Here is a 25,202-nt window from a genome sequence, read left to right as displayed (position 1 = left end):
AATTGTGGTGGCCAAAAACTGTCAGAAAGAATCATCCAACCTATATACCTAATTGCCTGGGAATCAGCTCATCAATTTTTTTGATGATGTAATCTTTGCTCACAATGCAAGCAGACAAACACAGTAGCAAGTTGGAAAAGAAATGCCATCCTTCGTTTGATTTGGTCCCCTGTTTAATATATCACAATCACAGTAGGCATACCAGGTCTATAAGACAAAAGTGCCATTGCATTCTTGACACACCTGAAAGGTTCTTCAGAAGTTTAGATCGATTCTGAAATTCAAAATGCCGTAATAGTTCCAACAATTCACACACCAAAGAATGGACAAACACACCACAAAGGACAGCAAACATAGCCATGTAATTAAAGGATTCATTTCATTTCATAACCAGCTGACGCATAACATAGCAATACAGCAGGATACAATCATGATCATTTTGAGTTGCACATTGATAAGTGTAAAACAAACATGGAACATGGCCAAAGGAAAAAAGGCAGCCTTCAGTGGGACCTGGTGGCATAGATGAAGGAGATAGCAGCCACCATGGTTGTTGTGGCAGCATACAGCCATGTCCAGATGCCACCCTTCTTCCTCTTCTGAGCCTCAACCACTGCGAGTTGCAGCAGCTCGACATCCTTGCTCAGGGTATTAATCTTCCCCTTCTTCTCCTCCAATGCTACCTTCAGCTTCCCAATGTCGCCATCCTTCTTCACATTGCACTTCTCGAGCTCCTCAATTTTCGACCTCAGCTTTACTGCTTCAGCCTTCTCAGCATCCAAAGCCTTCAGAACTGAATTTTTCTCATTGTGCAGGCATGAACACTTAATGTAAAGATCATTGCAGGAAGCTTGGAGCTCGGACATGGAGGTGTGGAGTTCCTCCAATTCGGCCCTCAGCTTACAGGCCTGAGCATCCTTCTCGTGATTTGCTCCCTCGGCTGCTTCCTTGTCAGCCTGGATTTCCTCCAACTTCCTCTTCAGGCCCTCCAATTCCCCCACAAGTCTAGCCTTCTCAGCATCAAATGCCTTAGCAGCAGCCTCTTTCGCTGCCACCAATGTGCCCGATTCCATCCTGAGACTTTCAACCTCTGCAACAGCAACATTGTGCCTCTTCTCCGCAGCCACAACCTCGGACTGAAGCTTGTCATTTTCTCCCTTCACCAAATCAGACTCCCTCTTCTTGGCCACCACCTCAGCCTCCAATTCCCCTTTCTTAGCCACTGCACCTGCCAGCTCCGACTCCAATGACTCCACTCTCGCCTCGATCCCGGCCTTTTTGGCACCCAGCACCATCAGTTCCTCCACCTTCGCCTTCATCTTGCCCTCCATTTCCACCCGATAAGCCTCAGCCGCCTTCCTGAACTCCTGCAAGCCCCTCTCCACCTCCGCCTTCTCGCTCGACACCACCCGAACAGCCTCCTTGGCCTCCTTCAATTTCTCCGCCAGCTCACCCTTCTCTCCGAACAGCTCGGAGTTCTTGCCCTCCAGCTCCGCCACCACGGCCTCCAATCTCGCGACCTTGTTGGACACCGCCGCCACCTCCGCCTCCTTCTCCCGGAGCAGCGTCAGCGACCGCGCCCTCTCCGCGGCGGCCTCCTCGAGCCGCGCGCCGGCCTCGCCCCGGCCCGCCGCCTCCCGCGCCGCCCGCGCCTCCGCGTCCCGGAGCGCCCCCTGGACGGCGGCGAGGCGGGCCCGGAGCGCGGCGACCTCGTCGGCGGCGGCGCGGAGCGGCGCGGCGAGCGCGGCCCGCGCCACGGCGCGCTCGGCGGCGCCCAGCGCGGCGTCGTCGGCGGAGATCTCGTCGAGGCGCGCCGTGAGCGCCGCCACCTGCCCCCGCCGCTCCGTCGCCTCCTTGAGCAGCATGGTGTTGAGCGCCTTCAGCTGCTCCGCCTTCCAGTCCCGCGCGTCCGGCGCAGGCGCGGCCTTCGCCACCAGAACCTCCGCGGCGGCGTGGTTACCATTTCCGTTGGCGGCGGCGTGGTTACCGTTGCCATTGGCGGCGGCGGCGGCGGCGGCGGCGGCGGATTTCTTCCTGGCCATGGCGGCGGCGGCCTTTAGGGTTTGTTTGCGGCTGCGAATGGATTGGAAATGATACGGGTTTCCGCACGGATTTATGCGGCGGGAGCGTCTCTCTGACTGGTGGGTCCGACTTCCGGTGGACCCACATGGAAGTGAGACGTTTTCGGTGGGTGCGGGGGGCCTGGGAGGCGACCGTTGGTGGGTTGGGGGAGAGTTTGAAATGGGGAGGGGGAACGGACGGCCGGGATGCGCCGGAGGCTTATCGCTTTCGCGCCTGCATTTAATCGGAGGCCGTGAATTTTCGTGATTTTTTTAAAGCACTCGGGATGAGCGCCGTGAGAACCGGGAGGTACGGCGAATTTTCGTGAATATTTTTTAAAGTGCTACGGCAAATCCGAAATGATTAAAGAGTGCTTCATCTGGTGGATTTGAAATGAATTTGAAAGAAATTTTTCTTACTATCGAAATTGTAGGGATGCCTTACTTAATGTCTCCTTCATTTACTTTGCGACATGAACCTTTTACGCGATTGGCGTGCAAATCCCTGGACAAATCCGATTTTGTTATTTTCTTAAATAAACCACTTTTCAGTAACAAAAAATTTGAAAATTTTCATAAATCAAGGGAAGACTTCTAGAAGGGAACCTCGTAGGCTTTTCTATTACATTTATATTGACCCTATTTGGATACTCTAAGTTAGATGTTAGAGTTAGTATTTAACTCATGAGTATCCATGAACTAACTCTAATTAAAGAGGTGTTACCAAAGGATTGGGGAACAACTTGTACATACGATATTTGTAAACAATGCACATAGTCCAACATCCGTATTGCTGAAATAGTGTCAAAATGTACTGTGGAAAACCTCCAGGGTGATTTCTAACCTGAGCTCAAACACATTTCGGTTCTCTCTCTCAACTCATATCATATTTCCTTAAATCTTATAGAGCATACAAACATTGCGAGTGGGATGGCAATAAACATGATTCAAGTGCCCCCCCCCCCCCCCCCCCTTTTTGTGTGTTTCTCGTCTCCCATGTCCTGACTTCTCAAAAGAATCTCACCATGAGTTTTCAGGTCATTATGTTTGAAATCTGCCAAAAAGTGGTGAACTAAATAGTTCCTAATAGAATTTATGTGGCATCAATCTGAAAGTCCAACATGAACCGTGTGAAAGTTATAATAAGATTTTTAATTCTCGATCCTTTGTTCCGAATAGGCCCTAAACTGTGAATACTTACCGAAAGTAATAGATAATAATGTATTGGCCACCAGTCACTTTCTAAGCATTTCGCACAATGTGGCCTCTCAGCAGAATATCGATGTTCCCATTACCTATTGCAATAAAATAAATAAGAACCCCAGCTAACCAACAAGTAAGCTGGTCTTGCTTGATATACTTCAATGCATGGTTAGACAAACCTAACATGAGTTAGCAGTTTGCTTCTTAACCTTTTTAGACAAACTCTAGAACCTCAAAGTTACCTGCATTAACCATGCATCTGGGAATTTACAATAAAGAGATGAAATTCTGATGAAAACAGCGTTAAATTGGTTAGCTGAAGAATTATGAAAAGAACAGTACTGCTTGCAATTCTGGAAACAATGTACATTAGCTTTCCTCCAGAAGCGGTTAAGTTCATAAACCATGGCCACAATGCATATATTCCGGAGTCACAACACAGAACTGTACATGACAGCACACTAATTAATGTTTTACAACTAGTGGACGTCAATCATAATCCAGCAGGGTTGTGGACAAAACTGATATACTGTAGCAAACACTTAAACTAGAGTTCATCTTTAGGCGCCGGTAAGCAGTCTTCATCCCAGTAGTAGGGGAACTTCAGCTTCGCGGCTGTGTGAGGCACACTCCAATCATCATAGATGAATCTGCAACAAGTAATATGCATGGAAACATTATTCACTACTCTAATGTGAATAACACTCAGTTGCAAACAGAGGAGGCAAAGAAAGATATACGTGCATTACTCTCAAGCTGTATTATCAAAAATTACCTGGGACACCATTAAACAAAATGTGCCTCTGGTACCGAGTGGCTGAGCCACGTTGATGTACCCTGATGTACCCTGAGCCATGTACACTCAGTTGCAAAGAATTATATTTCTTTTAAGCAGTGCACCAGGGTTAGTTTACAGTTTGCTTCGCCTCTGCTGGTACCGACTATGACAGTGACATCGATAGCAAAGCAAAAGGGACCATGACATACAAGTGAATAATGGTATCACATTGATGGAGAATTACTTAAGGCTAAATCAATAAATCACATAAATGGTGATATATCTAGGTGATAGGTTAAGATGCAAATGTCCACATACGGCATCAGGTACATAGCATATCTAGCAAACTTATGTCCAATATCCATTTAAGAAGATCAACATTTTAGATTTGCAAGCATTTGTTTTTGAAGTTTTTGAAAAAGAAGCTGTCAATGGGGTTTTTTTCTGCTGCCCAAAATAGGGATTGTCCTCATTGTGCCCCTACAAATTTAGCATCTATCATAACAATTATGACATGCAGTTTAAATGAAGTAAAATTCTACTGCATCTTGATAGATGTTTTTTTTACTAGGGCAGAGCTGTAGGCTGGGAGAAGGAACAGTTATTCTCATAAACAAGGGTAAAAATGTATTTGTAACCTTCCCTTCACTCAAGTTTTATTACAACTGTGCTGTTAGGAATATGCAAAAAGGTTCAAACAAGAACTCCTAACTGTATACTATATATGGTATATGAACAAAATGGGAACATCAAGAAACACTTTGCACAAGGTTCCGAGCAAACATGTTGTTATGTACAGCAATGCGTATCATAGGCGGCGTCGTGACTAGTACAGGGCACGCGCCCATGACGCCCAAACTGCTAGAGCAGTTGTATCTTTTAGTTTGAATTTGTAATCTCGAGTCAGTTATGTAAATTGGCCATAAAGGCCTGAACCTGAGACTAATGCAGTTATGCTTGGAGATCATATGGATCTCAGGGCGTCTAGTCCTCTTGCTCAACCGTTCCCTCCTCACGCACACGCTCCTCTGCTCGACGCCGGCCGTCAGGACGGCGTCGCGCCCTTGCCGCCGTCGGGAGCCAAGCCCGCGGCCTCCGACCTCCCACTCCTATTCCCTGCGCAACAGCAGTCCTGACAATATGGTATCAGTCGCTTCGTCGATGATGTCTGGGCAGAGTACCGCCGGGATTTTTTCCACCACCGCCACCGCTCCATCCTCCGCATCGGCGCCACCACCGCTCACAGCCCCTCCATCGTCCGCCACCACACCATCCACCGCCCCACCCACCACTGCCGAAATCCACATCCCAGGATTGGATACACTGACAACCGCCATCTACGGCCTACAACGCCAGGTGAATCAAATCTCCTCGCGGCTCGCCGATGTGGAAAACCGGCCGCCAATCGCCGCCGGAGCACCTGCCGCCGCGCCGTATCCCACCCTGGGGACCGCCGCCGGAGCACCGGCCGCCGCGTTGTACCCCACCCTAGGGACCGTCGCCGGAGCCCCTGCCGCCACGCTGTACCCCACCCTGGGGCTTGGTGCCCCGCCTCTGCCGCTCCTCTAGGGGGCACTGCCGCCCTCCGCTTCAACGCCGCCGCCCCCCTAGGCCACCGCCGCGGGGCCGTCGCCCGCAGGACCTTCGTCCTCGCCGTTTCCGCCCCTGGCAGTCGGCGCCGCTCCCCCGCCGCCGCTTCCCTGGGCCAGCGCCGCGGGGCCGTCGTCCGCCGGGCCTTCCTCGCCACATCCTTCTACCTTCCTGTATGGCATGCCGGGTTTTGGTGGTGTCCCTTCGGCGCCGCCGACAACATCCATTGTCGTCACCACACCCAGGCCACCTCCAGCTATTCCCATCACACAGATTCCCTTTCCGCATTCGCCTTCCCCAATCCCACCAGTACAACCTCACCACTCGCCAATCCATCCCCCAACTGATGATGCAGAGGATAGCCTTGGTGTTCCACGATACTACAAGCTCACCTTCCCCACCTATGATGGCAAGGAAGATCCTTTGGGCTGGCTCAACCGATGCGACCACTTCTTCAGAGCTCAGAACACTCATGAGCGCCACAAGGTTGGCCTAGCCTCCTTTCACATGACCGGCGCTGCCCAGCATTGGTTTTTCATGCTCGAGCGCGACGCCGGCGACATCAACGCCATCTCGTAGCCCTTGTTCCGCTCACTCTGCCAACAACGCTTCGGGCCACCATTGGGCGCCAACCACCTAGCCGATCTGGATCGCCTACCTTTCTGTGGCAGAATACCAAGAAATGTTCCAAGCTCGGATGGCGCATGCTGGCTACCTTTCGCCCGCTCAACAAGTCCAGTTGTTCACCGGTGGCCTCCCTGATCCGCTTCGGACAGATGTCGAGCTCCAAGCGCCCCGATCTGCAGCGTGCAATGTCCTTGGCAAGAGCATACGAACGGCGTGCGACGGCCTTGCTAGCAGCACAAGGCCACCAGCAACGCTTCTTGGATCAGTCGCCACCACCACTGCAATCGGCGCCGACGGCAACAGCAACACCCACGTCTACACCATCAATGCCTGCAGCACCCCCTCGCCAGTTGCGTCGTCTCTCATCCGCTGAGATGGCAGAACGCCGCCGCCAGGGCCTCTGCTATAATTGTGATGAGCCTTACGTCCGCGGACACAAATGTCAACGGCTCTTCTACTTGGAAGTCTCTGATTGTGATGATCATAACCAATCAGCCAATGCAGATGAAGTTGCAGAGGACCCTCCACCTCTCATTTCTCTCCATGCCATCACAGGCAACCGATCAGCAGATACAATGCAAGTTAAAGTGGGAATCGGAAATCATCAATTCACAGCCTTGCTTGACTCAGGTTCTACTCGTAACTTCATTAGTGAATCAGCAGCTCAGCATGTCAAACTCTGCCTTACAGCCAGCCAAGGTGCCACTGTCATTGTGGCCAATGGCGATCGTGTCGCCTGCAGTGGTTTGGCGCAAGAAATCGATATACGCATTGGCGCGGAATATTTCACAGTGGATTGTTACACCATTCCCTTGAGCTGTTACGATATGGTCCTTGGTGTATCGTATCTTCGCACCTTAGGGCCAATTCTGTGGGACTTCGATGACCTATGCATGGCATTTTGGCATCATGGCAAACGAGTTCTTTGGAAGGGACTTGGATCTACAAGATGGGATATCGAGTCAACATGCAGACTACATTCCATTAGCAATGGTGATCGGCCCTTGCTGGACAATCTCCTTTCCCTTGTTCGGCTAGGCGGCGACTAGGCGGCGCCCAGGCGCGCCTAATTGCTAGTCGAAGGCCGTCGCCTCGCCTAGGGGCATAGTCGGACCTGTAGGCGCCAGGCGGCGCGAAGGCGCGCGAAGGATTCCCCCGGGCGAAAAAAATTGGCCCCCAGGGCGAGCGCGCGAAGGATTCCCGCGCGGAAGCGGATAGCGTGGTCGCGCGCGCGCATCTGGGCTCGACGGCGCCGGTGGGGTGGAGGAGCGCCTGGCGGAGGTTGCTGGTGGGGGAGGAACATTGGACGGGCTCGACATCGGCTTGACATCGGGCGGCGGCGGCGGCAGTGGAAGTGGCAGGCGCAGCTGGGAAGAGACGGGCGGTGGTGGAGGCGGCAGCGTGGAGGCCGGCGGAAGAGCGGAAGGTGCGGCGTCGGAGAAACATGGAGGGAGGAAGTCGTCGTGCGGTGGGTGAGGAGCGGCTGGATGGATAAGGTGAGAGGGGTGGATAAGGTGGGCTGCTGGGCTTTTTTGATGGGCCTTCTTTTAACTTTAGGTCCATAGATCTCTTATTTTTTTTCTTTTATTTAAGGTAATTTAAGGTAATACATATATATATGTGTATAAAAATTAAAACGCCTAAAAAAACGCCTAGGAGCGCCTAGGCGCGATTACTCCCGACTAGGCGCTAGGCAGTAGGTCACCGCCTAGATTCCGCCTAGCGCCTAGCTGAACCATGCTCCTTTCATATTTTGCAGATGTTTTTGCTGAACCATCAAGGCTGCCACTGAAGGGAATAAGTCTCTGTACTTGTGGTCTTTGTGGGGCTGTGTGGGGCTGCAGCATGTGGGGCTGCAGCATCTCATTTTTCCTGCAGCACGCACTAGCACCATTGCTGCCTTAGAGGACAACATCTTGGACTGCTTTAGCATCTAGATAGGACAGCAGTTAGTCCTTTCATTTGGCATCTTAGACTAGGAGTAGAATATGCCTCAGTGTTGGCTGCCCTACAGCTGTGTATAAATGTGTTGCCTCCCCTCCCGTTGGATGGCATGGCTTTGAGTTTGTGAATGAAGAAAACCTAGAAAATTGCCCCAAGTTCATTGTCATCCTCTCAGCTCAATGAGAGTTAGAATTGAGCTTCTAACATCTGGTATCCGAGCCGTACTTTCCTGTAGGTTAGACATCTCCTGCACTTCTCCCTCCCAAGCAGCAGTTCAGCCACCAGCAGCAGCAGCAGCTAGCGCAGCAGCAGCGGCAGCTAGCGCAGCAGCACCTGCTGCACCCTCTACTCCACCTTCCCCACCCGAGCAGCTCGTCTGAGGCTGCGCCTTCTCCACGCAGCAGCCCCTTGGAGGCGCGCCATGTCCGACGCACCGTCTCCGCGCTCAGTCGCCTCGAGCGCACGGCGTCAGCGAGATGCCGAGCTCGCCGCGGCAGAGGAGCGCAGGCGAGCGACGGCACAAGCCGCTGCAGCAGCGGCGAGGGCGGCCAGGCTGGCTGCAGTGGAGCTGGCGGCGGCTAGGGCGGAGGTGGAAGCAGAGGCGGCGGAGGATGCAGTGCGTGCGGCGGAGGTCGAGGTTGAGACCTTGCGCGGCAGCCTCAGCGGCTCCATCACCGGCGACGCCACCGCCGACGAGGACCTTGAGGAGTTGGAGAGGGAGAGAGCGCGGGAGCGGACCGCGCGGTGGGCAGCAGCCCACCCCGGCGGCGGCGGCCTGGACGGCGGCGCGCCCGGCGGCGGTCTAGGGGCCCGCGTGCCCGACGGCGGCGCCCGGCGACGGTCCAGGGGCCCGCGCGCCCGGCGGCGGAGGCGGCGCCCCTTGCGGCGGCCGCGCCCTTGGCGGCGGCGCGCAGTGCGGTGGCGGCGCTCCTGGCTGCGGTGCGCGCGGCGGCGCCCCCGGCCACCACGGCCTCCAGGCGGTGGTCAGGGACGTCGGTCCCGGTGGTAGGTGGCCCACCCTCACTAAGACCAACTACGTCGAGTGGGCCGCAGTCATGGAGGTGAAGCTCCAGGTGCGGCATATGTGGGAGGCAGTCCGGTACGGCGACGTCGACTACGATGAGGATCGACGGGCGCTGGATGCTCTCATCGCAGCAGCCCCGCCCGAGATGCAGTTCACGCTTTCCAAGAAGCGAACTGCCAAGGAGGCCTGGGACTCCATCGCTGCGGCACGTATCGGCAGCGACCGCGCCCGCAAGACCACTCTCCAGGCACTTCGCAAGGAGTGGGAGAACCTGGCCTTCAAGCCAGGTGAGGATGTTGATGACTTCGCCCTCCGTCTCAACACTCTGCTGCAGAAGGTGGTGCAGTTCGGCGACGACACCTACGACGAGGAGAGAGCCGTCGAGAAGCTCTTCCGCTGCGTCCCCGAGAGGTACAGGCAGACCGCTCGTTCGATCGAGTCTCTGCTGGACCTCTCCACCATGACGATCGAGGAGGCGATAGGTCGCCTCAAGGTCGTCAACAGCGACGAGCCACAGCCTCCCTCGGGAGGCATCTCCATCGGTGGGAAGCTCCACCTTACTCAGGAGCAGTGGGAGGCCCGGCGCGGTGACAGGAGGAAGGGGGAGCCCTCTTCCTCGACTGGTGGCCGCAAGCGCGGAAAGCCGCGAAAAGGGCGCGGAGGTGCCCAAGCCGGGGCACGAGGGCGCACCGAGGGTGGCGCCCGCGGAGATGCTCAGGGCGGCGCCGCCGATAGGCCCAAGGCGGCACGAGACGACGCCTGCCACAACTGTGGCAGGCCCGGCCACTGGGCCAGGGACTGCCCACAGCGGAGGCGTGGGGGCCAAGCCCACGTCGCAGAGGCCCAGCCGGATGACGAGCCGGCTCTGTTCCTACTCCACGGGGACATGGAGCCGCATCCGGCGGCACCGCCTGCCACCGCTCTACTCCACCTCGACGAGCCGCGTGCCCGAGTCCTCCTCGGCAACAGCTCCGACGACGACAGGGTCGATGGCTGGTACCTCGACTCCGGCACCACGCACCACATGACCGGGCGGCGGGAGTTCTTCTCCGACCTGGACGTCGACGTAGGTGGCTCCGTCAGGTTCGGGGACTCCTCCGCCGTGGAGATCAAGGGCGTGGGCTCCGTGATCTTCACCGCCAAGTCCGGAGAGCACCGGAAGCTCACCAGAGTCTACTACATCCCGGCGCTGCGGAACTCCATCATCAGCCTTGGGCAGCTCGATGAGAGCGGCCCCCGCGTGGTGATCGACAGCGGGGTCCTCCGCATCTGGGACCATCGTCGCCAGCTTCTCGCCAGGGTGGTTCGAGGGAAGAACCGCCTCTACATCCTCCACGCCGGGGTGGCCCAGCCTCTTTGTCTTGCAGCTCGCAGGGACGACGAGGCATGGCAGTGGCACGAGCGCTTTGGGCACCTCCACTTTGAGGCCCTGAAGCGGCTCGGCGCCAAGGAGATGGTGCGAGGTCTCCCATGCCTCGACCACGTGGAGCATCTCTGCGACGTCTGCGTGTTGACGAAGCAGAAGCGGCACTCCTTCCCCCAGCAGGCGAGCTTCCGAGCCAAGGAGCGGCTCGAGCTCGTACACGGGGACTTGTGTGGCCCGGTGACACCGGTCACACCAGGAGGACGGCGCTACTTCCTGCTGCTCGTCGACGACCTCTCCCGCTTCATGTGGGTGATGATCCTCGGCGGCAAGGGAGAGGCTGCGGACGCCATCAGGCGTGCTCAGGCTGTTGCGGAGGCGGAGAGCGGCCGCAAGTTGCGCGTGCTGCGCACCGACAACGGCGGCGAGTTCACGGCGTACTGCGCGGATGAGGGCATCCAGCGCCACTACTCCGCGCCGTACAGCCCGCAGCAGAACGGCGTCGTCGAGCGGCGCAACCAGACGGTTGTGGGGATGGCCCGGGCCCTCCTTAAGCAGAAGGGGATGCCGGCTGTCTTCTGGGGAGAGGCGGTGGTGACGGCCGTCTACATCCTCAACCGCTCGCCCACCAAGGCACTCGACGGCATGACGCCGTATGAGGCTTGGCATGGGCGTAAGCCGGCGGTCTCCCACCTGCGTGTCTTCGGCTGCCTCGCGTTCGCCAAGGAGCTTGGCCACATCGGCAAGCTCGACGATAGGAGCACTCCGGGAGTGTTCATCGGCTACGCGGAGGGTTCGAAGGCCTACCGCATTCTCGACCCGGAGACACAGCGTGTGCGCACGGCGCGCGACGTTGTGTTCGACGAAGGACGAGGATGGGCGTGGGACAAGGCGGTGGACGACGGCTCGGCTCCGACGTACGACGACTTCACCGTCGAGTACGTCCACTTCGAGGGAGCTGGGGTAGTAGGCAGCTCTTCTTCGCCGAGCGTGCCTACCCCGGTCCCCGAGCCTCCACCGACTCCGGCGCCCACCACACCGGCGGCACCACGCCCTTCAGCTACGGCTCCGGCTGCGCCGAGTTCCTCGGCTGCACCACCACAGCCGGCGACGCCGCGCACTCCAGTACCGATAGCCACTCCTCCGGGCACGTCTACTTCGACACCTGCTCGTGCTGAGCACAGTCCGGTGGAGTTCGCTACTCCGCTCTCTCACGACGAGGAGCGCGTCGACGCGTACCACGACGGCGAGCCGTTGCGGTACCGTACGATGGAGGACCTTCTCGGTGATCAGCCGGTGCCGGGACTGGTGCCTCACGACCTGGAGGCGCAGTTGCACCTCGCGTGCGACGACGGCGAGCCTCGGTCTTTCGCAGAGGCCGAGGGACACGAGGCATGGCGGGCCGCGATGCAGTCGGAGATGGACGCGGTTGAGACGAACCGCACTTGGGAGCTTGCTGACCTCCCTCGTGGTCACCGCGCGATCACCCTTAAGTGGGTGTTCAAGCTGAAAAGGGATGAAGCCGGCACCGTCGTCAAGCACAAGGCTCGCCTGGTGGCACGAGGTTTCGTGCAGCAGGAGGGGGTCGACTTCGACGATGCCTTCGCTCCCGTGGCACGGATGGAGTCCGTGCGACTTCTCCTTGCGCTGGCTGCCCAGGAGGGCTGTCGCGTCCATCACATGGACGTCAAGTCGGCGTTTCTCAACGGCGACTTGAGGGAGGAGGTCTACGTGCACCAGCCGCCGGGGTTTGCGATCCCCGGCAAGGAGGGCAAGGTGCTACGCCTGCGCAAGGCCCTCTATGGCTTGCGGCAGGCCTCGAGGGCGTGGAACGCCAAGCTGGACTCCACGCTCAAGGGGATGGGCTTCGAGCAAAGCCCGCACGAGGCGGCCATCTACCGGCGGGGCAATGGCGGAAATGCCCTGCTGGTGGGTGTCTACGTCGACGACTTGGTGATCACCGGCACCAAGGATGCGGAGGTGGTGGCGTTCAAGGAGGAGATGAAGGCCACCTTCCAGATGAGCGACCTGGGGCCTCTCTCCTTCTACCTGGGGATCGAGGTGCACCAGGACAACTCCGGGATCACACTTCGACAGACCGCCTACGCCAAGCGCATCGTCGAGCTCGCTGGGCTCACCGACTGCAACCCAGCTCTCACTCCGATGGAGGAGAGGCTGAAGCTGAGCCGTGACAGCACGGCAGAGGAGGTGGACGCTACTCAGTACCGGCGCCTTGTGGGGAGCCTCCGCTACCTCGCCCACACACGGCCGGACTTGGCGTTCTCCGTCGGCTATGTTAGTCGGTTCATGCAGCGACCGACGATGGAGCACCAGCAGGCCGTGAAGAGGATCATCCGCTATGTTGCGGGGACTCTCGACCACGGTCTCCACTACCCGAGGTGCCCTGGAGCGGCACACTTCGTCGGGTACAGCGACAGCGACCACGCCGGCGACATCGACACCAGCAAGAGCACGAGCGGGATCCTCTTCTTCCTCGGCAAGTGCCTCGTTAGCTGGCAGTCGGTCAAGCAGCAGGTGGTGGCCTTGTCCAGCTGCGAGGCCGAGTACATAGCGGCCTCCACCGCGTCGACTCAGGCGCTTTGGCTCGCTCGACTGCTTGGTGATCTACTCGGCAGAGACACTGGAGCAGTGGAGCTCAGGGTGGACAGCAAGTCTGCTCTGGCCTTGGCGAAGAACCCCGTTTTCCACGAACGGAGCAAGCACATCCGGGTCAGGTATCACTTCATCCGAGGCTGCTTGGAGGAAGGAACCATCAAGGCGAGCTACATCAACACCAAGGATCAGCTTGCGGATCTGCTCACCAAGCCCCTTGGGAGGATCAAGTTCCTTGAGCTCTGCTCCAAGACCGGGATGGTCCAATCTTCCCACAAGACGACGCACAAGACTTAGGGGGAGAATGAAGGGAATAAGTCTCTGTACTTGTGGTCTTTGTGGGGCTGTGTGGGGCTGCAGCATCTCATTTTTCCTGCAGCACGCACTAGCACCATTGCTGCCCTAGAGGACAGCATCTTGGACTGCTTTAGCATCTAGATAGGACAGCAGTTAGTCCTTTCATTTGGCATCTTAGACTAGGAGTAGAATATGCCTCAGTGTTGGCTGCCCTGCAGCTGTGTATAAATGTGTTGCCTCCCCTCCCGTTGGATGGCATGGCTTTGAGTTTGTGAATGAAGAAAACCCAGAAAATTGCCCCAAGTTCATTGTCATTCTCTCAGCTCAATGAGAGTTAGAATTGAGCTTCTAACAGCCACCGTCCAGACCGTGTGACCATAGCATCCAGCTGCTTCCTACTGCCACACCAGTAGCTGTCAGACCCTACAACTATCACCAAATTCAGAAAGAGAAGTTGGAACCTCAGTGTGCTACTATGATCAAGCAGGGTGTCATCCAGCCAAGTACATCACCTTTCTCAGCCCGTCTTCCTCGTCCAGATACAAGACAACACTTGCGCTAACTACAAGGCACTTAAGGATCAGACAGTCAAGGACAAACCTCCTATTCCAATAGTGGAGGAATTATTTGTTCTCAACACAGAGGGTTTCTCGTGGACAGCAGTTGCAACTAAGGCACTTAACAGTTTTAAGAAGGTCTTGTCATCCTGGCTATTTTAGTGAAGTGGACAGGGCTTTCCTCGGCAGCTGCAACGTAGCTCATCCCCCCTTCCAGCTCGAGGATGAGCTGTTCCCGGAGGAGGGGAGAGATGTTATGTACAGCAATGCGTATCAGAGGCGTCGTCGTGACTAGTACAGGGCACGCGCCCATGACGCCCAAACTGCTAGAGCAGTTGTATCTTTAAGTTTGAATTTGTAATCTCGAGTCAGTTATGTAAATTGACCATAAAGGCCTGGACCTGAGACTAATGCAGTTATGCTTGGAGATCATTTGGATCTCAGGGCGTCTAGTCCTCTTGCTCAACCGTTCCCTCCTCACGCACACGCTCCTCTGCGGGACGGCGCCGCGCCCTCGCCGCCGTCGGGAGCCAAGCCCGCGGCCTCCGACCTCCCACTCCTACTCCCTGCGCAACAGCAGTCCTGACACATGTGTATCGAACTAGAGTACCAGACACAAGTTACTCTGAACTCTGAAGTAATCAGTATGAATGAATCAGTTCAGATTATGATATTGAATGAATAAGTAACACAACGTTCAAGTAAGATATGCTCACATCTTAATAGGCGGGCGTGATATGATCACAAGAACTTGCAAATCTTCATGCTCATCAGAATTCCAAATCTGCAATAAAGAGAAATAACACAAACACTAAAGTTCCAATATGATCTTGAAATATAGCTAAGGTACACAGATAATCGCAGGGGATTCTGAAAATCAGGACAGGGGCATCAGAGTATCAGACAAAATAAAAAATACACAACCATGACAACCCTTTTATTTTACCTGGTGAGGATCATTTACAGGGATCGTAAATGTGCTATTCTGGAAGACAGGAATCTCCTGTGGCTCCCCTGGGTGCTTGAGCGAGCTTGACCCCAGCAAGAGCGTGCCTTTCCCTTTAAGGACAACGAAAATCTCCTCACAGGAGTGCCTGTGGATGGGGGTCCTTTTGCCCGGACCAAATGTCTGAAGCCACACTTCCACCTGAAAGAAAACAATGTTGCATAGAACTAAGAACGAATTCATACAGTATCTACACTCTGAATCGACTTAAATATGAGTCATCAAGGAAAGCATGTGTACACATCTGCAGTTCTGCACAGCTAATTAAGCCCTTTGAACTGAACTTATAGCCAACAGTGTTATTTTTTTTTTTGAAAGATCCTAAACCTTGCGGTTCGACATATATTAATAAGAAGAGAATTGATCCAGTTTATAGGTAAACCGGATCCGAAAACCAAACATCACAGCTACAACACCTACAGCTACATGTACAACTAAAGCCGATCGGATTGGGACATCGACGACACCGCACACTGGTCGGTTGGATTGGGGCATCAACACGACCACTCCGCTACCCAAGCCGGATTGGGATATCGACCTAGGCCTCAACTCATTTAGCCCTGTCGGATTGGGTCGTCGACCAGAGCCTCTACACTGCTACACACCATGTTCGGCTGGATTGGGTCCTCGACACGAGCCACCGCAACACAAACAACATTTTTTTTCTTTATGGAAAAGGAAAAAGAGAAAAATAAGAAAGAAAAAGACGCTGCTTCCATAGCCGAGTGCCTGCTACCAAGTTCGGTCCGCGCTAGAGATACTCGCCGTCGCCTTCAAGAAGGAAATGACGCCAGTGACGCCATCGACGCCGTCCCAAGGAGGGATGAGTTTTCACCCGTATCATCCACGGCGCAAGAGACGGCCAGCGCCACCAACCCCACCACCACGATGCTGCTGGTGAGCCACTGCACGGTCACATCCAACGGCACCACCACGGTGATGTGGGAAAATGCCCGAGCAAACCGCTGTCGGCACACACCACCACGGCGTCGTCGATACACCGCTGCGCAGAACACAAGCACCGCCGGAAGCCGAGGCCAAGCCGCGTCCCCACGCGGCCGTCGCGAAGGGCCAGCAGCGGACACCGACACCGCCACCGGACCGGCGTCACCACCGGGCCGCACCAGCATGGCGCCCCCGCGAAGCTAGGCCAAGCCAGCTGTGGAACCGCCGTCGATGCCGAGCCGTGTCGCAGTCGCCGCCGAGCCACGTCAGCAACCGCCGTGGTCGCAGGGCCGTGTCACGACGGACACCAGGCGCTGCCGCGAAGGTGGACGCGTCAGCCGCGGCCGCCGCCGACCACGCCGAAGAGCCTGCCCGCCGCGAAGCCCCAACACGCCCACCGGCATGCCGAACGGAGCAGCCTCGCGCCCACGCTGCACGAGCCCGGAAAGCACAGATCCGGCATCCACACACGCGGATCCGGCCTTCCCCCACGCAGATCTGCCCAACTCCGGCGAGGAGCATGCTGCCGGCCATGTCCACGGTGCAGCAGGAAGGAGAGAGGAGGGGAAGGAACGAAGAGGTTGGGAGAGGATGGAAAGGAGGGGGGGCGAGCTGATGACCTCGCCGCCGCCCTCCTCGTTGCTCGCCGGACTTCCAGTGGCAACTCCGGCGACGGCGAGGGAAGGGTGAGGAGGAGGCGAGTGGCTGAGGCGGGGGACGGGGAGCCACCCGTGTCGCCCAGCAGGACGCCTTTGCTCGAATCCGCAGAAGCTTTCAGACGCAAAGGAAAGTTAATGCGCCAGCAGTGTTATTGCATTCACAACTTCACATAGAAGCAAGAAACTATCATTAATCAAGGTGGCAGTACCTTTCTACAAACAGAGTCGACTAAAACCAGTTCAGCACAAAGAAAGGGAAGACAAATTTATTAGCCCCTGAGCTTCCAAGGGTACGTTCAATCGTTCCTCACCTCCTTCATCCCGTGAGCGAGCGCGCCAGCAACCGTTATATGCGAGAATCCTTCCCTCCCATAGTTGCTTTGGTGCATCCGGCTTATGTCCCTCACCAGCGAGTTGTCTGGAGGCATCAAGAATATCACACACACTCATCAGATTTGCTAGTACAATTGTAGCAAAATAAAGATGATACCTTCAATCGCGAATCCGCACATACTGCCTCAAATCCAGTAGAAATATTGCAAAACTACAGCTGGTGCTATCTCGGGAGGTAAGGTCAAGCCAAGAGGCAAGTTTGGAAGTTTCAAGAAACTGGAGAAGGAAATGAAGGGGGAGCCGGGAAGGGGAGGGGAGGGGAAGGCGCACCTCGCGGGCAGGATGACTCGGCTGCTGGGAGGAAGGTTGCAGTGGCCGCGACGAGGAGGAGCGCGCGGCCGACGCCGGCTAGGCGCGGCCCATGGGCGGCGGCGGCGGCTGCGGGCGGTCCGCGCGCCATGCCTCTCCTCTCCTCTCCGGCGCTGTCAGTTTTCTGCTTTGGTCCCTCTGTTTCCGGCTATTTACAGCTCGTTTTGCATCTCTGGGTTCTTCTTGCTTTAGGCCTCGCTTCTGGAAAGTACTACTCTCGATGTACATTCACTGTCGCTCACTCCATTAAATCAATCTACCTTAAATTTGACCAAATATATATAAATTTAATATTATTTATAATGTCAAATATTTATATTTAAATTTACCATAAATGTATTTTATAAATATTTATTTGGAGTTATAAACGTTAATAATATTTTCTTGAAATTTAATCAAATTTAAGGAATAAGTTCAAATCTCAAATTATATATTTTTCTGGGATGGATCATGGATGCAGTAGTAACCGGCATGCGATTAGTAGGTTCAATAGTTAACAAAACTGCCGGTATAGATGTGGTCTTCAAACAATACAAGCGGGGTCAAGATGTCCAAAAATCCTATCCTGTTGCCGCAACCTAAAATCCAATATCATATATGCGCTGTCTTCATTTTTTATTCAACTATTCAAGTGAGAACTAACCAATTATTTTTGCTACAAGCATCAAATAGTCCTATATCTCATCCTCATGAGTGATAGAAAATCACTTAAACTTCTACTTAGTTCCTAATTACTAGCAAAATAGGACTATCCACCAACACATAATAGTGAAGGACTCGTAGGTGCCTAGGGCATTGCATTGTTTTGAAAGTAAGGGTTATGATCTGAGGATTGCCTTGCGGCTCAATCGGTTCTGCCATGTCATCATCTGTTTTGCGTATGAGGATGGACAATGGTTACTTTTTGCCATCAACATCAGATTTAACATGCTGAACTGTATATTACTGCTTGGCAACCATTCTGTTCCTTCCATAGGTTCCTTTGTTATTAAGTCAAAAGAACAAGGGAAGCTTGAGAACAGTAGTTCTTGCAACATGGAATGCAGTGAAATGTAAAACCTGGAAACAACATACATTGACTGTTGTTAATTTATTCCAAAAGTTAGTTCTTCAGTTCATTAACCGTGACAAAAAAAAATACTATTCCCCTACAGAGGCACAATACAGAATCACATGACAGTGCACACATAGGTGTGGCCTTCGTTCTAGCAGGATCATGGATGAAGCTGATTAAAATGGATGAAACGCTTTTGGACCTAGAGTTCATCTTTAGGAGCTGGCAAGCAGTCCTCATCCCAGACGAAGGGGAACTTCAGCTTCGCTGCTGTATGAGGCATACTCCAATCATCGTATAGAAATCTGCAACAAGCAATGTAGTCGAAGTTCAAAAACACAGTTTATGGCTCACCTAGTATGTGTGCATTACCCACTTGCAAACAGAGGAAGAGAAAAAAAAATGAATGTGAATTACTCTCTAGCTATGAATTATATAATTAGGGATACCATTACAGCACAAAAAGGTGGCACTGGTACAAATAGAGATAGCAATGATGACATCAACAACAAAGTGAAAGGGACGATGACACAGTTCTTAGCAAGGTTGGTGAAGGATTACGAGAGCAGCATTAAAGATACAGAGATGTCTGAATACAGCTTCAGCCTTCAGGTACAGAGGTCATCTAGAAATCTTGTGGTAACTCATTACACTGAAGTATCCACTTTGAGAACACCAAGATTTTAGATAAAATGCAAATACTATAAAACCTTGATAACTGATACTTGGGAAGTGTACTGGTGGCTAGGAATTGGAACAATTTTTTTTTTTAGAAAATGAAACAAGGATAAAATGCATTTTCACCATAGCATGCCAAGCCAAAATTTGTGGCCTGTTTGATCCATGCCCTCATTGCACAAATTTTTGGCCTGGTATCATGAGCAGTAAACCAAAGAGGCCCATGAACAAAAGGTTCTGACAAGAGCCCCTAACTGTGTGTCTGATATAAGCTTGAACAAAATGGAAACATATCAAGATCACTTTTGTACCACACTAGTCAAAAAATAATCTGAACTCTGAACTGTCAGAATGCATGAATCAATCTAGCTCTGGCATATGTTGCTGCATGTACTAGAACAGAGCGTTAGAGAGATATGCTTACATCTTTACCGGTGGGCGCGAAATGACCACAAGAACTTGCAGATCTTCATGCTCGTCAGAATTCACTACCTGGAACAAAGAGCAAGGCGCTGTAAACACCAGCATCTAAAACAATCCCCCTAGCCATATAACCTTTACATCGAATCTAAGCTGCAGCAGAGTTTGGTGCCCATTGGAACAGTAAAATGCATCTCTCTATACCTGGTGCGGATCGTTCACGGGGACCGTAAACGTGCTGTTCTGGAAGATGGGGATCTCCTGGGGCTGCCCTGGGTACTTGAGCGTGCTTGAGCCCAGCAGGAGCGTGCCTTTCCCTTTGAGGACTACGAAGACCTCCTCGCAGGAGTGCCGGTGGATCGGCGTCCTTTCGCCTGGAACTATAGTTTGAAGCCACACCTCCACCTAAAGGAAAACAGGAAAAATATTTCATGACTTTAAGGAAAAGAAAAAAAAAGTAGCATGATATATGTTATCCACACTGCCAATCACCTACTCAAATACTAGTAGGTCGTCCAAATTAAGTGCCTTGAAGCATATATACTAATCTACACATAAGTCAAACCAAATCAAGTCCATTCAGCACCAGGCAACACCAAATCGAACAGCAGGGTTAAAAATTGTTTGAGTTTGCATAGAAGCAAGAAACTACCATGCTGCAACAATGTCCACCGGAACCAGTTCATCGCAGCATAAAAGGAGAAAAAACATGCCTTGACATTTTTACATTGGACTAACATGTGCACTAGCTTTAATCCAAAAAAAACAAGTGCACTACCTGTTCATGCTAGGAGTAGTATACATTGGTAAACGCTGTAAAATTTGGGAAACGTGGTTACCAAAATCGGTTCACCACGGGTACGTGTTATATAGGAGTCAATAATGACTTGGAGATTACAACGATGCGGTTGTAATGCTGTTGAGGTTGTTGCCACCTATCTAGGCTAAGGATAAGATCTATCTATCTAAACAACCTCCTAACAAACACTATCCCGCATGATCAGGTTACATGAACAACTTGTATTATCTAACAGCCCCTCTCAATCTAAACTCTTCTTCTTCTCAAGATTTAGATTGCTTCTGAACACTTCAAACTTCTGAACCGGTAGTGCTTTTGTAAAGCCATCAGCTAGTTGATCTCCTGTTGGAATCAACTTGATCTGCAGCAATTTATTAGTGACTCGTTCTCTCACAAAATGGAAGTCAATCTCTATATGTTTTGCTCGAGCATGAAATACAGGATTTGCAGCAAGATAAGTAGCTCCTAGGTTATCACACCACAAGATAGGAGACTGAGTTAAACTAATGCCTAACTCCTTTAGCAAGGATTCCATCCAAATTAATTCAGCTGTTGCATTTGCCATAGACTTATACTCTGCTTCTGTACTAGAGCGTGAAACCGTGGCCTGTTTCCTAGCACTCCAGGAAATCAAATTATCACCAAGGAAAACTGCAAATCCTCCGGTTGATCTTCTATCATCAACACTTCCTGCCCAGTCTGCATCTGAAAATGCACTAGCTAGTGTTGTGTTGGACTTTCTAATCCGAAAACCCCAATCTATAGTATGTTTAATGTATCTAAGTATCCTCTTAACTGCTGTCCAATGATTAGTAGTAGGAGCATGAAGAAATTGGCAAACCTTGTTAACCGAGTATGACAAGTCAGGTCTTGTGAGAGTCAAATACTGTAAGGCTCCCACAATGCTCCTGTACTTTGTATCATCTTCTGATCCAAGAGCTATTCCTTCAAAACATGACAACTTTTCAGTAGAAGAAAGAGGTGTGGCGCACGGCTTGCAGTTATTCATCCCAACTCGTGACAGAATCTCTCTGGCATATTTTTCTTGAGACAACACCAGTCCGTGTTCTCCTCTTGTAACTTCAATTCCAAGAAAATAGTTTAGTTCACCTAAATCCTTTAGTGCAAACTCTTTCTTGAGATCCAGAAGCAAAGCTGCAATTGCATCTTGAGAGGAACTTGTAACAATTATATCACCAACATAGATTAGCATATAAATTGTTACATTGGATTTACTGTATATAAACAATGACGTGTCAGACTTGGAAGTAACAAACCCAAGATCAATAAGTTTTGAACTCAACCTCGAGTACCAGGCTCTTGGTGCTTGCTTCAAGCCATAGATTGATTTATCTAGTTTGCACACAAGATGCGATGAGCCCTTTTCAAAACCAGGAGGTTGATTCATGTAAACCTCTTCTTCCAGAATACCATGAAGAAACGCATTCTACACATCTAGTTGCTTTAAACACCATCCTCTACATATTGCAACTGATAGCACAGCCCTTACTGTAGCAATTTTGACAACTAGACTGAAGGTATCTTCATAATCTATACCATACCTTTGTCTAAACCCCTTAGCTACAAGTCGAGCTTTATATCTGTCTATTGTACCATCAGCTTTCCTTTTAACTTTATAAACCCATTTGCAGTCAATTGGAATTTTACCTGCCGGCTTGGGAACAAGATGCCAGGTTTGATTCTGCTGCAGAGCTTTATATTCCTCCTCCATAGCCTTCTTCCATTTGGAATCATTCATGGCTTCTTGTACACTTTCAGGTTCTCCTGTTGCACAGAGCATACCATATCTAACCATGTCATCATAAAATTTCTTAGGCTTAACAATACCACTCTGTAGACGTGTCCTGGGCCGCAGAGGTTCAACTTCAGAAGATGCTTCAGGCGGAGAAACATCAGTGCTGGAGCTCAGCTGTGAGGAAGCTGCACCAGATCCAGGCGCCGTAGAAGATCCAGGGAGACAGGCGGCGTCGTTGCTGGAAGCTGAGCCGCACTTGCCCCCCCCCCCCCCCCGCGTGGCGACGGCGCGTTGGCTCGCGGAGAATCTGTCGGCGCGGGCGAGTGAGCGGGCGACAGCCCCCCACGTGTCGATGCCGGAGAGACTCCCACCGGTGCGGAGGCGGAGGACAGATCAACACGGGATCGCGCACCCGGTGCAATCAGCAGATCCCCCTAGGATCGGACGCCAGGATCTTCTGTGGTGGGTGCGGCTGCGGAAGGGGAAAATCCACCATTTTGGCCCCAATTTGCATCCGATTTTTCCTGCACATCATCAGTCTCCAAACCATCATCAGTAGACATGAGGTTAGTACAATTTTCATCCCCAGGATTACATAGATGTGATGGAAGAAGGAGGATCTCTTTGTGAAGAAGAGCTCCTGCATTGGGATGGAGATTAGAGAACGGAAAAACTGACTCATCAAAGGTGACATCGCGTGATATATACACGCGACCAGTAGAGGGTTCTAGACATTTGAAGCCTTTGTGCATTGCACTATAGCCAAGAAAGACGCATTTGGTGGAGCGGAAAGCAAGCTTGCGGGTGTTAAAGGGACGTAGATTAGGCCAAACCGCACATCCAAACACTCTAAGAGACTTGTAGTCGGGTTTTTCATGAAGGAGACGCTCAACCGGGGTTTGGTAATTAATGACCTTGCTAGGAAGGAGATTGATAAGATAAGTAGCGGTAAGGAAAGCTTCATCCCAAAATTTAAGAGGCATAGATGCATGTGCTAGTAAAGATAGCCCTACTTCAACAATGTGCCGGTGTTTTCTTTCTGCCGCACCATTCTAGTTGGTGAGCATGCGGGCATGAAACTCTATGTGAGATGCCTATGCGCTGGAAAAATGAGTTTAGTTTCTCATACTCACCCCCCCAATCGGTCTGCATAGAGATAATTTTCTTGTTGAACTTCCTTTCCACAAAGTTCTGGAAATCGTGAAACACTTGAAAAACGTCAGGATTTTTTCTTAAGCAAATAGATCCATGTATATTTGCTATGATCATCAATAAAGCTCACATAATAATTATGGCGACCAACTAATGTGGGAGCAGGACCCCAGACATCCGAATAAACTAGATCAAAAGATGAAGTGGAAATATCATGGGATGTCGAATAAGGAAGTTGATGGCTCTTGGCCATCTGACATGAGTCACAAACCGACTCACAATTATTATTAATTTCAAAAGGAAGTTTATTATCTCTAAGCACACGATCAACTATAGGTAAAGCTGGATGCCCTAAGCGACTATGCCATCGCGAAGAAGAGGGCTTATTGACCCCGTAGACTTGCTTGGTCGAACCACCATGAGAGGTCTCGGGCTTGAGGGGATAAAGGCCACCTTTGCATCTACCCTGATGAAGGATTCGCTTCGTTGCCTGATCCTTGATAAGAAAATAGTTTGGATAGAATTCAAGGAAAGCATTATTATCAGATGTTAACCGATGAACAGAAACAAGATTCTTATGAGCACTGGGAACATGAAGGACATTGTCAAGATGTAGATCACGAACTGGGGTATGAAAAATTGTACTACCAATGTTACTGATTTTCATACCTGATCCACTTGCAGTCTGAACTTGATCTCGCCCGTTGTAGCGATCACGGACGGTCATCTTCTCGACTTCTCCAGTTCGCTGGTAACATGGTCAGTCGCACCACTGTCCATGTACCAGTTTGTATCAACACCATAACCAGTGGTAGCTGCTCCTGCAACCCTGGTGTTCTGTTGTTCCTCTTCATCTTCATCATAACGGTACCAACATGCCGGGGCCTCATGCCCAACCTTCTTGCATATCTGGCACCGTGGCTTGCTTGGCTTTTGACCAGCTCCTTTGGAGGATCCTTCACCAGCTGTGTTGGCGTTGGGACGTGAAGGACCCCCACGACCACGCCCGCGACCGCGATTGCCACCGCGTCCGCGAGAGTTGCCACGCCCACGGCTAGCTGAGTTGGCCGAAGATATGTACTGCTGCTGGCCTCCTCCTTGTGCTTCCCGGTACATCTCTAGGCGGGCATCATATGCCAACAGATCGGAGTACAGATCATCTAGAGAGATCTGATCTGCCCGTCCAAGAACAGAAGACACAAAAGGATTATAATCAAAATCAAGCCCATTTAGAATCTGTGTTACCACTTCGTCATCATCAACCGGCTTCCCGATTGCTGCCAGCTCGTCCCTGATCGCGGTCATCTTGGTGAAGTAAGCCGTCGAAGTCATGGAACCCTTCTTGAGGTTGGCGAGCTGCAGGCGCAGGTTGGAGACCCGCGCTCTTGATTGCGCCGAGAACATCTTCTCTAGCGCCTCCCAGAGCTGTGCCGCAGATTCAATGGTGGCCACTTGAGCCAGGACATCTTTGCCCAGGGAGTTGATGAGGTAGCCCAACAGTTGCTGATCCTTTGCCAGCCAGGAGACATACTCCGGGTTGGGTACCTTCTCCTTCTTCTTCTCGGCGTTCTCCATCTCGATGAGTTGAGGTGGCGCCGAAGTCTTGCCCTCAAGAATGCCCATGAGTTGGGCACCACGGATGGCAGGGAGAACCTGCGCTTTCCATAGTCGGTAGTTGTCCCTCGCGAGCTTCTCGGAAGCTGGAGGACTGAGGGCTGGCGATGCCGACGCAGCAGACGACGACGCCATGGATGGGAGTAGATGTGTTTAGGAAGAAGTTGCTCTGATTACCATGTAAAATTTGGGAAACGTGGTTACCAAAATCGGTTCACCACAGGTACGTGTTATATAGGAGTCAATAATGACTTGGAGATTACAACGATGCGGTTGTAATGCTGTTGAGGTTGTTGCCACCTATCTAGGCTAAGGATAAGATCTATCTATCTAAACAACCTCCTAACAAACACTATCCCGC

At 52.3% G+C, this 25,202-nt stretch overlaps 2 protein-coding genes and 1 pseudogene across 8 annotated transcripts; all 3 read right to left on the bottom strand.

Moving 5' to 3' along the window:
• Positions 1–354: 354 nt before the first annotated feature.
• On the bottom strand, positions 355–2,067 carry LOC120699643 (myosin-7B-like). The gene has a single exon (XM_039983658.1). It carries the CDS (start codon positions 2,040–2,042, stop codon positions 504–506), a length of 1,539 nt encoding a protein of 512 aa, XP_039839592.1. The 5' UTR covers positions 2,043–2,067; the 3' UTR covers positions 355–503.
• A 1,520-nt stretch (positions 2,068–3,587) lies between these two features.
• On the bottom strand, positions 3,588–17,519 carry LOC120699642 (auxin-binding protein 4-like). Of its 7 annotated transcripts, none has more exons than XR_005685519.1 (6): positions 17,330–17,519; positions 16,978–17,084; positions 15,003–15,203; positions 14,773–14,840; positions 14,458–14,657; positions 3,588–3,913 (listed from the first exon to the last, which is right to left on the bottom strand). XR_005685519.1 is itself a non-coding variant. In XM_039983657.1 (6 exons), the coding sequence occupies exons 1-5, from the start codon at positions 17,457–17,459 to the stop codon at positions 4,050–4,052; spliced, it is 567 nt and encodes a 188-aa protein (XP_039839591.1). In that variant the 5' UTR covers positions 17,460–17,519; the 3' UTR covers positions 3,588–3,913; positions 4,039–4,049. The 7 variants fall into 7 exon arrangements, 2 of the variants coding, with proteins under 2 accessions (XP_039839591.1, XP_039839590.1); XR_005685520.1 differs by having other exon boundaries at positions 14,458–14,615; XR_005685522.1 differs by having other exon boundaries at positions 14,458–14,688; positions 17,330–17,518.
• Positions 17,520–24,361: 6,842 nt separating this feature from the next.
• On the bottom strand, positions 24,362–24,493 carry LOC120701663 (annotated as a pseudogene).
• Positions 24,494–25,202: the final 709 nt, after the last annotated feature.

Source organism: Panicum virgatum, chromosome 3K (genome assembly GCF_016808335.1).
Source record: "Panicum virgatum strain AP13 chromosome 3K, P.virgatum_v5, whole genome shotgun sequence".
Taxonomy (NCBI): Eukaryota; Viridiplantae; Streptophyta; class Magnoliopsida; order Poales; family Poaceae; genus Panicum; species Panicum virgatum.
The sequence above is the reverse complement of the archived record's forward strand: the minus strand, read 5'-3'. Positions and strand labels throughout refer to the sequence as shown.

What these genes read in the sequence shown, in the direction of transcription:
- LOC120699643 (XM_039983658.1), bottom strand. Translation starts at nt 2,042, where the DNA reads ATGGCCAGGAAGAAATCCGCCGCCGCCGCCGCCGCCGCCGCCGCCAAT.
- LOC120699642 (XM_039983656.1), bottom strand. Translation starts at nt 17,459, where the DNA reads ATGGCGCGCGGACCGCCCGCAGCCGCCGCCGCCGCCCATGGGCCGCGC. An exon ending in CGAGTCATCCTGCCCGCGAG is followed by an intron (nt 17,085 to 17,329) that starts GTGCGCCTTCCC and finishes TGATGCCTCCAG; the next exon opens with ACAACTCGCTGGTGAGGGAC. An exon ending in CTGTAAATGATCCTCACCAG is followed by an intron (nt 14,841 to 15,002) that starts GTAAAATAAAAG and finishes TCTTTATTGCAG; the next exon opens with ATTTGGAATTCTGATGAGCA.